At 45.9% G+C, this 16,772-nt stretch overlaps 1 protein-coding gene across 1 annotated transcript in view; it reads right to left on the bottom strand.

The window, feature by feature from the left end:
- The window catches only part of SLC35F4 (solute carrier family 35 member F4), a 180,483-nt gene extending 165,012 nt beyond the window's left edge, over positions 1 to 15,471 (bottom strand). Inside the window, exon 1 of the mRNA XM_073350743.1 lies at positions 15,369 to 15,471. Coding sequence (XP_073206844.1) covers positions 15,369 to 15,471 — 103 coding nt within the window. The remainder of the gene's footprint in view (positions 1 to 15,368) is intronic.
- Positions 15,472 to 16,772: the final 1,301 nt, after the last annotated feature.

Genomic DNA, 16,772 nt, shown 5'->3' with positions numbered 1-16,772 from the left:
GTCGTGCAACAGGTGAAAGCAACATGTTGCCCCCTGCAAATAACGGTTGTGACGGCTGTGTTCTAGGGCGTACTCCATCACCAGCCTCCAATGGGGCAGTGGATACTATGTCACATGGGGGATCTTGGCACCACAAGATGCAACTTCTTATCTCTGAATTTCCTTGCTTCTTTGAGTGCTGATATTTGGAAATTTGGGTCCAGGATTTTCGTTGAAGGTAATGTAGATAAATCATTATACCCAGATTTGGAAATATGGGGCGGGGTGAGGGAGGAAGCTTCTTTAAACAGATGTTTGTATCTTATTGGTTTCGTTTCTTTAGTGGCAGTTTTGTTTAAAAAACCTACAATGTTAACTCTTCCCCTTGTAGCCTGTCTCTTCTTTTTAATATGGAGTCAATGAAGGGACGAACATTAACATCAGTCTTTTGTTGTGGGTTTTTTTTTAACAAAATCTACTCCAAAACAGCATGACACTTCAATGCAGAGCAGTAATCTGAACTTTCAAAATTTCAGAGTATATTTTTGCTTGCCGAGAACACTGAATACGACAAACAATACATATTGCAGACGTCGGCTACGTCTACACTAGAAACTTCAAAGCGCTGGTGCAGGAGCACTCCTGCGGCAGCGCTTTGAAGCACAAGTGTGATCACGCGCGAGTGCTGGGAGACAGCTCTCCCAGTGCACCTGGTAATCCACCTCCGCGAGGGGAAGAGCTCCGAGCACTGAGAACGCAGTTCCCAGCGCTCGGAGCCTGTCCACACTAGCGCTTTAAAGCGCTCAAACTTGCTGTGCTCAGGGGGCTGATTTTTCACACCCCTGAGCCAGCAAGTTAGAGCGCCATAAAACGTAAGTTTAGACAAGCCCTAAGAATCTCACACAAAATCCCGGTGAGTGTAAATTCATAGTCAATGTCGTTCGAGTTTCTGAAATTTTTAATGACATTTACAGAAAACGTGGAAATGGCAGATGTGCTAAATGACTCTTTTCACCAGAAGGGTTAGTAGCGATTGGACGTCGAACATAGTGAATGCCAGTGAAAATGAGGTCAGATCAGAGGCTAAAATAGGGAAAGAACAAGTTAAAAATTATTTAGACAAGTTAGATGTCTTTGAGTCACCAGGGCCTGATGAAATGCATCCTAGAATACTCAAGGAGCTGACTGAGGAGATATTTGAGCCATTAGCAATTATCTTTGAAAAGTCACGGAAGACGGGAGAGATTCCAGAAGACTGGAAAAAGGCAAATATAATAAATGACCTCTCAAGGTTCCTCCCAGACCTACAATTCTATGATTCTGTAGTTAAGATCATCTTAGATATTACCACAAGATTCCCATGAACATAAAATCAGCTCCTTTTGACCACACAAAATGACAATAAAAATTATTTTGCCCTCAACTACAGGGGTTCAACTACTATGGTTTTAACTTTTATGGCACTCCGATGGGAGTTAACGCCATGCAATTAAGAGCAGAATTGTGCACTTGTAACCAGGGAGCTCAGTTCTCATTTAGGCACCTAAATGCAATGTACAGAAGATGTGGCCACTGTATTTAAGTGCATAAATGGGAGCGAAACATTTCCAAAAACGTGGCCATTAGAATGTAAAACTTAAAATGAAAACATCCACAGAAGTCACTGGGACTTTGTCCGGTTTTCATACTACACAATACAGAGACAGAAAAATAAGGCACAGGAAGCGAACATTTTTCAAAGACAACTAGACATTTTTCAAATGTAAGTAATTTAGATGTCTTTGAAACGAACAGAGCATTTTATAAATAAGTGATTGGTCCATTTGACCCTCAGGCTTCTGTGGAAGCTTACAGAGAACAAACATGTTCATTTAGCCACAGAACGGGAAAGTGGTGACAATCTAGCTAACAAATATTTTGTCCAAAATTTAGCAACTTTGCTCTTGAACTTCATGGAAACAAGCACGTACTTTTGAAATCCTGAGAATTTTACCATTTTTATGCATGTGTAAAAACAAGATTTAATCCAATTTAAACCAAATATTGTAATAAAATAACTTTATGACTCTCAGTGAATTGGAAAAGGGATCTAGAAAGAATTTGGCCAGGCTAAGTACAGCTGCATGAATCCTGTGTTTGCTTTGTATGTTGCTTCTGGTTGTTACTTAAGCACCTAGAGCCAGATTTTTAAAGGTCTTTAGATGCCTAAAGATGCAAAAATCCACATAAGGCAATGAGGCACTTTTCAAAATCCCACAAGGTGCCTATCTGCCTCTTTAGGTGCCTAGATCTTTTAAAAATCGAGCACTCAGACACTGCAGGGATGGGTGCTATAGATAGGATAGTGTCTCAGACCTTCTGGTCACAAGTGAGAATCTAGCCCAGCTAGAAATTGACTGAAAATCGTGACTATGGGTATGTCTACACAGCATTTGGGAGCACGGCTCCCAGCCCAGGATGACAGACTCTGGCTTCTGAGCCCAAGCTACATCCCAAGCTGCAACCTGAAAGCACTGTCTATACAGTGATTTGTAGAGCACCGATGCAAGCCCCGCTTGCCCAAGTCAGTCCACCCGAACTGGAAGACTCACTCCAAAATCCGTGTGGCACTCTGTTCTCCAGGGACAAGTGTTCCTACCACATTGACTTGAATTGATAAGCCTTGCTGACAGAACTAGTCAAAGTTTTTCATCTGAAAAAAAGGTTTTGACAAAAAGGCCTTTTTCCCCAAAAAAACATTTGCTGGGGGGGGTGAAATTTTCCAGGTTTTTGACAAAAAGCCAGAAAAGTTTCAGTTTTCAGAAACAATTTTGTTTGCCTAGTTTTTCCAGTGGAAGAATGGAAACAGGATGAAGGGGAGGGAAAAAAAAGTTAAACAAAAAAAAATGGTAGTAAGGGAGCAGGGGATAAATTGGAAACTTTACAGGGAAAAATTTGGAAAAAAAACAATTTTTTCTTAAACTTTCCATGAGACATACTTCCCCTTTCAGACCAGCTATATTTGCTGGTAATCTCCTGAGGTACGCCAAGGATTGAGAATTAACTAGCTGCTTTCTCATACCCAGAAGCAGAGCCGATGTGCGGGGTGGGATGTCACATGCCCACCTCCCAGCCTTCTGCCGGGGTTTATAATTTTATTTCTGTTTTATACTAGGAGTGGGTTCAGAATTGTGCCCCTTCCCCCACCAACAGGTATGTGTTGCCTCTGCCCAGAAGTGATCCATCCGGGGGGCAGACCCGCTGGTGAGGGCTGTGTGGGGAAGTCTCCACTTTACTGCACGTGCTCTATGTCTCCAAGGTGTCCATTCTGCAGAGCAGTAGACAGCATCGTGCGTCACGTGTAAGTCGTCGTAGGTTCAAATCCCATCTACTGCGTCACACAGGAGACTGATATTAGTGCCACTATCCTGCAGCACAAAAACGCACCATCAAGTTTCACAATTGCAGGGCTCAAAACATGCCTGCCAAGGTCTGTCCTATAGAGGGCTAAAAGTGACTGAGCTTTAAACCAATCAAAATGAAAGTTCCTAAAGAAAATGCATGAGAAGATGACATTTTAAATCGAGGGTGATCAATTTAAACACACCTCACACTAGCCAGTGCAGCCTGCTGCCCCAGAAAGCCCTGACAGATGACATACGTGCAGTCCCAGGTTCTCAGCTAGCTCTCTGACACATTGGGATGAGTTCTCGTCACTGTCCTCAGAGATGCCGTCATCTGACTTTCATTAGCTTTGCTGGAGTTGTGTGGCTAAATCCCTACGAATCATGCCGAAAATCAGACCCCCGTGGGATGGGGTTTTTTTCAGGGCATCATTTCCCCAACAACTCCATTCATAACAATGGGGGCTGCGTGCTAAATCTCATGGAAAATGCTCCTCAAAAGACCCAGTCTCCACAAAGGCAAGAGATGGCTACGCAGCATCGTTCCTCAGCAGCTGAGAACACTTGCACCATTGGCTTCAGTTCCAGAAAGTCGCTTCCCAAGCAGCAGGTTAGTGATGTAACCTGGGCAGAGCACAGTATCTAAGACAGGAAGGAACAAAAATTGGAGAGGAAGGTGATTTACACCTTGTGCTCTGTCTCTCCCCTTGTTCTGTATATGGAGGCCTAGTCACTGTTTAACCTGAGGTGAATTTAGTGGAGTCATCCCAGGGACAGAGCTGTCACATTGCCCGTCAGCAGAACTGCCAGTGTTTGGCCAAGAAAGAGTCGTAATTAGATTGAAACAAGCCTGGGAGCTCTCACTGTCCCACACAAGGAGAGAGGGGAGCTTTGAAGGAACGTGGCTCCCCGAAGCCAGGGAGCAGAGGGAGAGCTCCTCTCAGCTGTAAGGAGAGGAAGGGGGAGCTGAGCTCTGCCCCCGTCACTCCCACTCCCAGTGAAACTGGAATAGAAGCAAACTAGCTTCTCTCTCTCTCCCTCTCTGAATAGAGCAGGAGACTAAACCTCTGTCAGACCAAGTCCTGCTCACCCGGTCTTATTTTACAGTAGCTCACGTACAACTCACTAACAAAAAGTAGTGAATTTACACTTCCACACGAGGTTTTACCAAATGGTTGAGAGACAGCTTTATCATTACATTCCTGTGAAAGAAGAGAGACTAGCTCAAGAGCGGGGATGTAGGTGTGACAGCCACCCTCTTGGCTGATGCACGAGGGACCTCTAGAGCTAAAAAGCTTGAGCTGCTACAGCTTGAGTGGAAGTGCTCAGGCTCCACAGCTGGGGGCCATAACAATTCACATCCTCTGCAAACAGGCACAGGGGAGCTCTGTAATGCACACTTACCGGTAGGTTACACAGACACCTTTGTACCTAGGCTAGAGCAGTGGGAGAACCAGAACCAAGAGCGGTAAGTACTTCTATATTAATGCTCAAAGAAGACATCTTCTGAATTCAACAGACCAGATCCACAAATAAGGAACCCAGCTAGTGACAGCAGAGTGCTAAAGTCTCTACTCTTTCATCGTTTTGGCCAAGAATAAGAGAACCACCTCAAAGGAAAAATACATGGCTTTTCAGCCTGGCTGAGGGTATGTGGTAACATGCAACATCCTTGTTTTATGGATCCTAGTTGCCTTACAGCTTGGGATTCTCTACTGTCTATCTGGGTATTTATACAATAACCCATCACTATGGACCTCTATGGTATCTAAGCCCTAAACACAGGTTCTTCAAAGTCAGATCCACACACAGCTCTGGAACAGACTTTGAAACCAGAAGACAAAGAAAGATCATGAGTCAGCATGAGGCCCCAGAATTATACAAGAAAACCAAGCCAAACAGGAAATTTTTTCCATCAGAGTGCCGATAATATGCAGATCACACATCCCCACCTATCCTTCACCCCACACAACCACACCACTATCACCAAGACAGATGAGATCAGCTCATGGATGAAGAAGAGCTGGCTGAAGCTGAACCCAAGCAATGAAGAGGTGATGCTGGTGGGAAGAGGAAAGTCTTTTCAAGAACCTGCACCCACGGTGCAGGCCCGTTAGTGGCAGGTTCAAAACTGCAATTGGTTACTTCACTCTGTAGTCTAGAAGTACTCTTGGTTTCCTCACTGATGCTGAGCTCTCACATAGCAACAGCCACATGTAACATTTTCTACCATCTCTGGTCGGCTAGGAGACTCTGCCCCATCCTTGCATACAAAGACCAGACCTCAGTTATTCACACCTTCATCACCTCTCACGACAGCAATGTGATATACCAGGACATCTTCAGCACTTAGGAAACTCCAACTAGTATGAAATGCTGCAGTGCATCTCCTCAGCAACACAGGCTACCATGATCACATCACACCTGTCCGTTGCTCTCTATGCTGGCTTCCCAGAGAATTTCTAATCCAGGTCAATGTCTTGGTGCTTATCTTCAAAGCACTCCATGGCCTGGGCTCATGATACCTAAAAGATCATCGGAAGGTCTAGGACAAAGACCACTCTTGACACCTTCAGTCCTCTGGCGCACTGGAACTCTCAAAAATAAGGGTAAAGTTTGTCTGTACAGGAAACAGAACTTTCTTGGGGGGCTGGTCCCAGACTGTGGAATGAACTCCCCCAGGAACTACAGACTATCACAAACCTCACCACTTTCCATCCCAAGTGCAAGGTACATTTCTTTGACCTTGCTTTCTCTAATATAAATGCATAGCAACAGGTATATTTATCAAAAAAAAAATGTTAAATCCACCTCCCAAAACAAAACACTCTACTGCATATGCTTCTCCCTCTGGACAGAGGTTGAGAGAACAAACACCACATGACAAATGTGAAGTCGCACTGCTTAAAGCACTACTGGGCAGTGCTCCAACACTTTAGTGATGAGCACGGTATAAAAACCAGAACATACAGTCCTGGAAATATTTTCTATATTTTCAAAATCTGTCACTTGGGATTGCATGGTAGAAGGGAGTACCATAGAGTCAGTCCATTATAAAAAGACAAAGGTAAAAGCGGGAGGATGATTCAGTGGCTAGGTGGCTAGTTTAGGATTCAGGAGACCCACGTTCAATTCCTTGCACTTCCACAGACTTCCTGCATGGCCTTGGAGTAAGTCACTTAGCTTCTGTGTGCCTCAATTTGCCATCTCTAAAATGGGGATAGCACTTCCCTACCTCACAGGGGGGGTTGAGAGGATTGTGAGACACCCAGGTACTAAGCTGAGTGTCTCACAGACTATCAGTGCCTTAGATAGTTATCTGACCCAACTGTCACTTGGTTATGATGCTTGCAGCTCATCAGGATGTTCAAGGTTTTCTGGACAAGTTATTGCCACAGGGCAAAGCTAAAATGTTATTCCAGGCCATTCTGCCAACTACTGTGGAGATAGTGAGACCCCATCCAGAGAACTGTGAGGTTTGATAGGGATGAAGATGACATTTTCTTGGCTTCACTCACCATGTCTGCACTTATTGTATGTGCCAGTTGGGTGGAGAGTTTAGTCATTTATTGCAAACTCTTTACAACTTTGCTTCTCTCCCACGGAGTATTTATTCTTTATTCCGAGATCCAGGAGAATGAACTATAGGACCAGTCAGCAGGAGCATTCTGTCCTCAGAGGATGCTATACAATCATACCAGCCCAACAGGGTGTGGCAAAGCGTCAGGACGGCAGGCCCTTGACTACACATAAACCCCATGTGACACTTTCCTTAAAGACTGTGAGCTGCTCAGATAGGATAAGAACAAGAGTCATAGAAGTACCTAAGATAGACAGTGACACAGGCAACACACTTGAAGAGCCTTAAAATACCCTAAAAGAGAAACTGAGATTCCCCTCCCATTCTTTCAAACAACGTCATAGGTCAGCTTGGATTCTTCAGGGATGGCTCGGTGGCAACCAGTGATTTACCTCGGTCAACCTAAACACAGAAGTGTGCCCCCCTGCACTCTATCGCCTCTATAGCGTTCCACTCAAAGCCATCTTTCACCGCTAACATTGAGATTAAACCACTCGTCAGATTGGTAACGTGGGCAACAAAAGGAAGTGTAAAAAAATTGGTGCCGGGGAAGGAAGAGCCTGTTTTAGCAGGACTGTTTGTTAATTCCAGCTGTAGACCAGGAAGCAGCTGGGGTTTTTTAAAGCGGTGATAAAGAGGTTGTATTTGCCTGGATGAGAAGCTGAATGCCTGTGGCCTTCACTCTTGAACGTCAATCATCATCTAAAAATCTCTAGCAGACTCTTATTTCGTTTCCTACAACTCCATCATTCTTGTGTTATACAAACCCTGTATATGAAGCAGGCATGACACCAGCTTTGCCTCCCTTAAGTGGGAAATACATCCCCATGCCGAGAGCCAGGGTAAAGCCCACATTGAGGGCATTCTGCATAGAAGTGAATTACACCCTTATTGAGTAGAATGGGTCCAGCGAATTCAGCCCTGTTTCTATTTGCAGATTATCCACAAAGAGACTGTGATTTTTACAGAGGTTTTCAGTATCCAACATCAGGTGTGCGTGAACAAATTCCAGCCACTGGTGATTCAACAAGCAACAAGTGGGTGAGCCAGAAAACCAGCCATTTGCCAAAAGCTTGCACAAAGATATGTTTGCATGAACAAATAGCTAATAAAAAGGGAACAAATTTAGATGAAGCAAACAGCTGCTCAGAATTCAACCCAGTGCTCCTAACCATGTTTGACAGTATTTGCCTGGGACTGCAGCCACCAGCAGAAGAGAAATGGAAAGGAGGTTTATGGGCAATATATCCAGGGGAATGGTGGGAGAAGAGAATTATGTGACTTCATAGCATGATCAGAGGAGCAGAGCAGAAGGGAACCAAGCAGCAGGAAAAGGGGAGAAGAGGACTAGGCAACACTGTTCAGAGGGAAGGAGGAGATGGGCAGAGAAGAATGAGCAGGGGACTAGAGAGGGGAGAGGGAGATGAACTGAAGAGTGAAAGTAGGGAAGGTGATTGATTTTACACAGAAAGCTTTTATCACATTAAAGACAGCTAGAGATACACAGCTAGAAGCAATTGCTGTAGGCACCACAAGGGTGATGCAACTGTAAATGGGAGAGGAGGTTTGGTCCATGACAGTCCCTCCATCAAGACGCGGTAAGTGCTGTACTCAGCTTCGAGATCCCCCTGCCTCGGTACTATACAAGACAGTTAACTCTGTTACTCTACAGCGTGATGCAATGTAACACCCATGAATATCCAGTGAGGAATGCAAATAAACATCCCACTGACCAAAATGAAAGGCAGCATTGTCTTTGAAAATGAGCAATACCTAAGTACCTTTAAAAATCTGGGTCTAGGTGACTTGGTCAGGGACACAAAGTACTTACTGAAGCCAAGCACTGAACCCTGATCACTTGGCTCCTAGTCTATAAGACTGAACCACAAGACCATCCTTCCTTTGAAGGGCTTTGAGTTCCTCAAATGAAAGACACTACCGAAGCATTATTATTAATACCAGAGTATCGTTCACAAGCACGTTCTTGAATACCACACACAAGACTCTAGCAGAGGTGCAGCAGTATTACCAAATGCAACAACTACACAAAATATGGATTTATTACATTAAAAATGATGCGCACAGAACAGTCAGAATATGGTCAGTAAAGACTATCGATTTCATTCCTTTCACCTGTGAGAAACACTTTCATAATGTACTTCCACTTGGGGCTCTCAAGAGTTACATACGTTTTTCACATCTCGAAAGACAGATAATAATCACCCTCCTGGAAGAACCATCCCATCCCTTTTCTAGACTGCTACGGCAGCTTCTTTAGACTACACTTTGAATCAAAGATCACTTTTTCCTTTCATGCACAGAAATCTCAGATCTTAAAAAAAAAGATACATGTGTATCTGTTCCTGTTGTGCTTGTAAACGGGCTATAAGGTAATAGCTACACAGTCACATGTCCTGTACCGGGATCTCCACTTCATTTACTCAGAACTGATGGGATCTGTGAATTATGGGTTAGATCTTTGGCCCCGATGGCACCAAAAAAGCTGGAAAGTTGCCCTGATAGAGCAGCTCGGGATTCCCATGCGTTGGGGAATTTGTGGCCAGTGTCAAGAGGAAGAAACTATGGCTTGAAGGCTCTGACTTCACTGGAAATGCTACACCTGTGCCATGGTAGCGCTTCAGTGGAGACACTGACTACAGGGACGGGAGGGGTTCTCCTGTCCCTGTACTTTATCCAACTTCCCAAGAGGCAGTAGCTAAGTCAATGGAAGAGTTCTTCCACTGCCCTAGCACTCTCTACACCAGCGGTTAGGTTGGCTTAACGACGTCACTCAGGGGGTGGATATTTCATATCCCTGAGCGCTGTAGCTGGGTTTACCTAACCTTTTATTGATCACCTGGCCTTAGTCATCTTTGCCCCATCTCAGGTCCTGCCCCATACATAGCTCAGCCAGACTTCTGTCATCTTCCAACAGTTTCAAAGGAGCTTTCTTTACAAATTCAATTAAACCACACAATCACAGGTTCTGTATGCACTGAGTATCTTAAAATCATGCTTTGACGATAGAAGAGGGGTCTACAGAAAGTGTCAGGCTATTTCTAGAAAACAGATCAGGACTTCATTTTCCTCACTGAAAGTGGTGACCTGCCTGCAGGGCATGTCACTTGGTAAATGTCGAGATGTTCTTGTTCTGTCCTGTGCTTCTTACTATGGCAAAGCTATCGATACAGCTACTGTAATAGCCAGCAGACAATTCAGTGTGTTGTTTTGGAGTTTCTTTCTGCTTCGTGACTTCTTATTTTTTAAAGGGTAAAAGCTGTGGGCTGGAGCTGTAGAAGCTATGGCCCTGATTCAGCAAATCACTCAAGCAAGTGTGTAATCCCAACCTTATCCATCAAAGCACATGCTTAACGTTAAACGCAGGATTAATCCAATTGGCTTAAAGTTAAGCATGTGCTTAAGTGCTTTGCTGAATCAGGGCTCAAATTGTCAAAGTAAATCACTAAAAACTGGAAGCTACTACATCAAGCTAACAAAATAAAGGGCTTTTTTTCTACATAGGCACGTACACACGGCCACGTTCACTCCTTCATCCCAGAGTGCTAGGTAAGGTCACGGTGCAGTGATCAAGCTACACAGTGAAGTGGTAGGTTTCAGAGTAACAGCCGTGTTAGTCTGTATTCACAAAAAGAAAAGGAGTACTTGTGGCACCTTAGAAACTAACCAATTTATTTGAGCATAAGCTTTCGTGAGCTACAGCTCACTTCATCGGATGCATACTGTGGAAACTGCAGAAGACATTATATACACAGAGATCATGAAATAATACCTCCTCCCACCCCACTCTCCTGCTGGTAATAGCTTATCTAAAGTGATCACTCTCCTTACAATGTGTATGATAATCAAGTTGGGCCATTTCCAGCACAAATCCAGGTTTTCTCACCCTCCGCCCTCCGCCCTCCCACACACAAACTCACTCTCCTGCTAGTAATAGCCCATCCAAAGTGACCACTCTCTTTACAATGTGTATGATAATCAAGGTGGGCCATTTGTGCTGGACACAGGAGGGGAAAAGCAGCAAGTGATGGGGGGAGGGGGAAAGAGTAGTGACTGGGGGGTGGGGCCTCAGGAGGAAGGGGTGGGGCAGGGGCGGGGCCTCAGAGGAAGGGGCGGGGCAGGGGAGGTTCCATTTTTTATATATTACAATGTTTCTGTTTTTTATATATTACAAAGTTGGCGATTCTAGTGAACACGCTTGTCCATCTAGAAGGGATGGTTATTGTGTCTTCAGTTCTCCCTTTCCTTTCCCACCCTGCCTGCTGGTGTGCATTGCCTATCACTCAAGGTCAGAACCTGGGATCTCTTTTCTGGGCCAGTGCAACCACCGTGTAAAATGGACACTCGTACCCTTGCAAATCCTATAGGGACTTAACGGAAAAGAAGGGCAGCCTCTTCTTTAGCTTACTAGCCAGGGAGCTTTTACACACTTCTATACATTTTAAATTGGGGACTGATGGTATCAAGTTATACACAAATCACCTTATACACAGGAAGACATGGTATTAGTTTTTGGAAAGGGCCAATCCATATTGGGAGTAGGCGGGACAGAGAACTATCTTCTCTTATTCCTAAAAGAGGGGCCCAAGCTCTAGATGAGATCAACTACATACAGGCAGATGGGAAAACTCACCCCTGTAAATGAGTATATTCAGAAGGATCTCCATTTCTAATGCTACATTTCATGCAATGTAAACTTTTTGTAAAATGCGTATTTTAGCAAGGATCAAAATAAATTGCTATGAGTTAATGATAGCGTACAGCGCCGCTAGAATAAATAAAACCTATTACTTCTTTAGCTACCTTTTTAGAATGAATAGACAAAAGAAAAGTATCTAGTACTCTGCAGACTGATAGGACTGTCATATGCACACGCCCGTTTTCCATAGCTTCACGCTCATGTACTGTACCAGTTGGAGTAAAGACACTTCCTAGAAAATACTGTGTTTCTGCCTTTTTGTAAGATCAGCTATTATGTCACTCATTGATCTTCATCACTATATTTCACAGACATTATATCTTTATTTCATCTTCCCATTACTTCACACTGGAAATACACTCTGTTCTCTAGTGGATGAAATTCATCCCTGTCGTGTGGGCCAGCAAGAGGCCGAGGCACTATGCTTTACTTGGAGGGCTGAGAGTGAAATCCTGGATTCACTGAAGTCAATTTAGAATACCAATCTATTTGGTATCTCCATACTTCATATGTTTAATGTCTGGAGTCTCTGAATTACAGCTGTATAAACCAGTGCAAACTACAAAATACTCCCACCCATGATTTTCCAAAGTGGCTCATGATTATGTTTGCGCCAAGATTTGAAGTCCCCCATCTTGAGGCACCCAAACTGCCGCTGATTTTTCAGAGCACCCCTCCTTTAAGATGTCTTACGTAAAATCACATTTCAGGTTGCAAATATCATGACTCTGGCTTAAAGATCACAAGCTTTTATTTAAAAATAGGGTTGTTTTTATTTGCTTTCTAGTTTTTGAGTATTTAGGTGAACTCGAGTCACGTTTTCAAGCTTTTCTCTGCAATCATGAGGACCAGAAGCTTATCTGGGTTTGTGGCTTTCATTTTAAAAAACATTTCTCGCCTAAGCACCTGCTTCTAGTTCCTGGGGCGCTAAGAAAAACACCATATATCAAAAGGCTTGCAATGAAATCATGAGAGTTGGCAACACTAAACCTTGGCCTCCAAGCACGCTTTCTGAAATCTGTAAAGTGCAATTTGTAGGGTATTTAAGCCCCTGCTCTTGCACTGAGTGCAAGGCAGGAAACCCCCCCTGCACCCAGCCAAGGCCCCACCGACTTCAGCACCCTACCTATGCAGAATAGCAGAACCTAACTCAACCATGCATTTTGATACAGAATGTGCATACAAAAAGGCTATACTGCAGCAGATCTAAAACCCCTGTTTTGCTGCCAAAGCAAACCTGAGGCAAAGTGCTTAAGTCTTTACCCCCCTATTCATATTTAGCAAATCTCTCCATTGTCCTCCACTGGAGTTTTTTGCCATACTGCAGGAGTAGGCCCACCTTGATCTGATTTCACTGGTCAGTGGATGGAACCGTCACATTACTTCCACATGCTTTTATTCCTCTTTGGTGTGTCTTCCTAGCTACTCTTCAAAAAGTCCTGGCTCGGTTGTGTGACACATCAAATGACCAATCTACTCTATTGCTCAATGTACCTAGCACTCTGCTGGTACTCTACAAAAGATCTCACGCGGTGGGTTTATTCAGTTTGTTTGTTTCCCAGCTGCAGGCAACTTAAGAATTGTTTACTATGTTTCACTGTCTGGCTAGTCTCTCTCATATCAAGTATAAAGCCTGTGAGCACGTGTCTAGTATTGGCACTTTGTTGGTTGATCCTCGGTTTATTCTTGCCATTAAGGTGGCTGGCTGTGTTGTGCCTTGTAGAAGTGGTTGTCTTCTTTGATTCCACTGAGAGTTGAAATAGCCACAGAAAACAGATTGTTCTTTATTTTTTTTCCACTTACATTTTTCCGTTCACAAATGCATTGGCCACTTCAAGGTTTTAGTCACTGCATTTTAAGTATCGTGTGTGGCCATTTGAGCTTTTGCAAAATGCAAAATAATTATTAAACCATACAATTCTCATGTCAGGTTTCATAGGAGCAGCCGTGTTAGTCTGTATCCGCAAAAAGAAAAGGAGGACTTGTGGCACCTTAGAGACCAACACGTTTATTTGAGCATAAGCTTTCGTGAGCTAAAGCTCACTTCATCAGATATATGTGTAACTTTTGCACAGATAGAAAAAAGTGAATCACTTTTCATTAGGTTAACTTCCGTTGTTTAAAAAAATAAATGATTCTAGAGAGCACTGGGACATTTATACTTTCACAGAAACCTTCTAAAGCTTTCCTGGCTGCCAAAACCCCACTGTTCTTAATTAAAAATGTCAAAAGCAAAAATGTTTAATTTCTACAAGGAGCACTTGCTTTAAGTTTTGCTCCTCCAGCTTAAAAAAAAAAAAAAAAAAAGCCTTCACCAGAGAAGTTTTATATTGAAGTAGCATGAAGAAAAATCACTCTGTAATTCATTATTTTTTTCTGGAAAAATCTAACCTTATACAATTAAGTTTTGTAAGGAAAATGAAGATTCTACCTGTCTTATGTTAAAACAGGGACTGGAGAGGAGTGATATATATTTAAACCTTCCCAAAACAACGTGAAATGCTAAAACTATTCTTTCAGAGCTTCACTCTCTGGACTGGGATTAGAGAGGTTTGTGGTACAATAACGACTTTCTTAGTCAAGCAAAATTCCCGCAGACTTCAGTGGGAGTTTTGCCCAAGTAATGACTGCAGGATTGAAGCGTTCAACACAGACAGGGCACACAGACTGTACAATCAACTCTCCTTGCCTTCTTCTGAGCTCTGTCATTTTACCTGTGCTGCTGTGATTGCCTACTTAGCTGGCCTCCACAGTGAATTTGTTGTAGCAAATCAGGAACTAAATCCAGGATCTCTCAGTCCCTCATTTCAAAAAGCAAAACCAAACCCGCTTAGTTTACCTTGCTAATAAGTCAAGTATTCAGAGAAGAGAACAAATCACCTCGGTGCTACAGGCAGGTAAATTCTACAAGAATGACTTCCCTCTTCCAGAATATCGGACTGGATATGAAAGAGTGGCTCCAGACACCGCTGGGAAACTAGAAACCCACTACACCTTACTGGTCCGTAAATATGAGGGATGGCTCTGCAGCAGCTCCAGGCATCACAAATCTCCGACAGCTTCAGAAATCCCATGGTCTAACTCACCGGAAAGGACAACGCTAACTGCACGGCAGCCTTATTTTTGGTGGGGGGAAAGACGGAGGGGGGGGGGAGACTTTTAAAATCCCATCTGACTTTTAAAAGTGTGTGTGGAGGGGGGTATCTTTTAGGCGAGCGGCATCACATGCCGTCTACCCAGGAGAGGCGGCTGTTGAGATCCTCCTGAGTACGGAAACGGGGGTGACACCGTTTGTGGGTGAGGAGCCCCGCGGCACAGCCTCGCAGGGTTGCCGGGCTCCCTCCACGCCTGCCACGGCCCGGCTCACACACGAGATCAAAGCAAAGCCCCACCGCGCCGACACAACCTCGCGGAGGGACCCAGCCAGCCCCGGGCTGCCCTGCAAGCAACCCCCGGCGCCCCCCTCGCATCCCTCCCCTCGAAAATCACGCTCCGAGGCAGCTTGTCCCACACACCCCCCCCTCCATTTGCAAGCGCCGGCCAAACTAGCCCCCTGGTTTCCTTTGCAACCCCCCCAGGCTGGGAGAGAGGCACTTGCCAAAACCCACGGCTGCTCCTGCTTCTTTGCAACGCCGCCCCCCCCCCCCGGGAGGAAAATCCGCCCCCCACGCCGGGGGCGAGCGGGGAGGGGGCGAGGCGGGGGTCTTACTTCTCTGGCTGGAGTAGCCCGGGTAATAGCCATAGTAGCCCGTGATCCGTAAGATCCTGTCCTCGATGGTGGCCACCCCGTTGGGCGCTGCCTTGACATCCATGGGGAGCGGCTGGGGGGCAGCTGCGGAGGCTGCTGCGGCTGCCGCAGCTCCTGGTGCAGCCGGGGCTTCTGGCTCCGCCGCCTGGCGCAGGACGGGCTCCCCCCCGCACCGCGGCGGCCGCCGCCGAGCCAGCCTCCCCCGCCGCTGCCAAGCGTCCTGCGGCTCCGCTTCGGCCACGGCGGGCCCGGGCGCGGGGAGAGGCTCGCTCGCCGCTGAGCCACGGCTCGTCCCGAGGCTGGGGGGCTCGAGCAGCGGGGGGGGCAGGGAGTGGGGGGAGGAACACGGGGGGCGAGGGCGCAGGGAGTGGGGGGAGAAGTGTGGTGGGATGGGACAGCAGGGAGGTTGGGGCAGGAACACATTGGGGGTGAGAGGGTGGGGGGGCAGGGGGCAGGAATACATTGGGGGTCAGAGGGTGGGGGGCAGGGGGGCTGAAACACCAGGGGGGCAGGGAGTGGCGGGAGGAAAGCGGTGGGATGGGGCAGCAGGAAGGTTGGGGGCAGGAACACATTGGGGGTCAGAGGCTGGGGAGGCAGGAACATGTTGAGGATGAGAGGTTGGGGTCTGGAACACTTTGGAGGTGAGGAGGCTTGGACAGCGGGGAGACTGGTGGTCATGTGCTTTTTGAGGCCATCATCCAGCCCATAGGTCACTCAAGCGGCTGCTCTTTCCCTGTGTGCCCCCCATTCTGGGCAGGAAGGGAGCAGGGTCTTACTGTGCATGGAAAATGTAAGGGAAGCCTTTGCTCCTTTCCTCCACCCAACCCTTGAATTGAAAGGGTCAGGAGCCTAGTTCTTTGCTACCCTCCCCCCCATTCCCAGTTCTGTGATCACAGCTGGTATAGAGAGGGTGGGACGTCACAGGGAAATTCATGAGTGTAAAGGCAGAGGCATGACATTTGCTTGGTCTGCTGCCCAGGCCAGGTGTACTATCAACTTCCCTTCCAAATTGCATGTGAGCCCCTCTCCTGCTTCTTGGATCTGCCCCCAGTGTAGGCTGTGAGGAAGGGACAGAGGATTTCAGTCCTCCCCACAAAGCAGCAGTGCTCTCCCCCTCCCCTGGATTTGGGGCACATTTTGGGAGACTTCGGGCTCCTCTACCTTGCCCAACTCAGATTTGTTTGGTTCTTGTCTCCACTGGGGTCCTCTTTTGTGCAGTCAGATCTGCACCCCAAAGCATCTCCTTTTGGTAGGATCAGCTCCTTATCCTTGGGGAATCTTGGCTCTTCTGAATCATTCTCCATGTGTCTTGTTGGTATCAGGGGTGAATCCTGTAGCCCCATTCACTCTTTAGCCAATGGAGTC

Source organism: Lepidochelys kempii, chromosome 6 (assembly GCF_965140265.1).
Source record: "Lepidochelys kempii isolate rLepKem1 chromosome 6, rLepKem1.hap2, whole genome shotgun sequence".
Classification (NCBI taxonomy): Eukaryota; Metazoa; Chordata; order Testudines; family Cheloniidae; genus Lepidochelys; species Lepidochelys kempii.
This window is presented reverse-complemented; position numbering and strand designations above follow the sequence as displayed.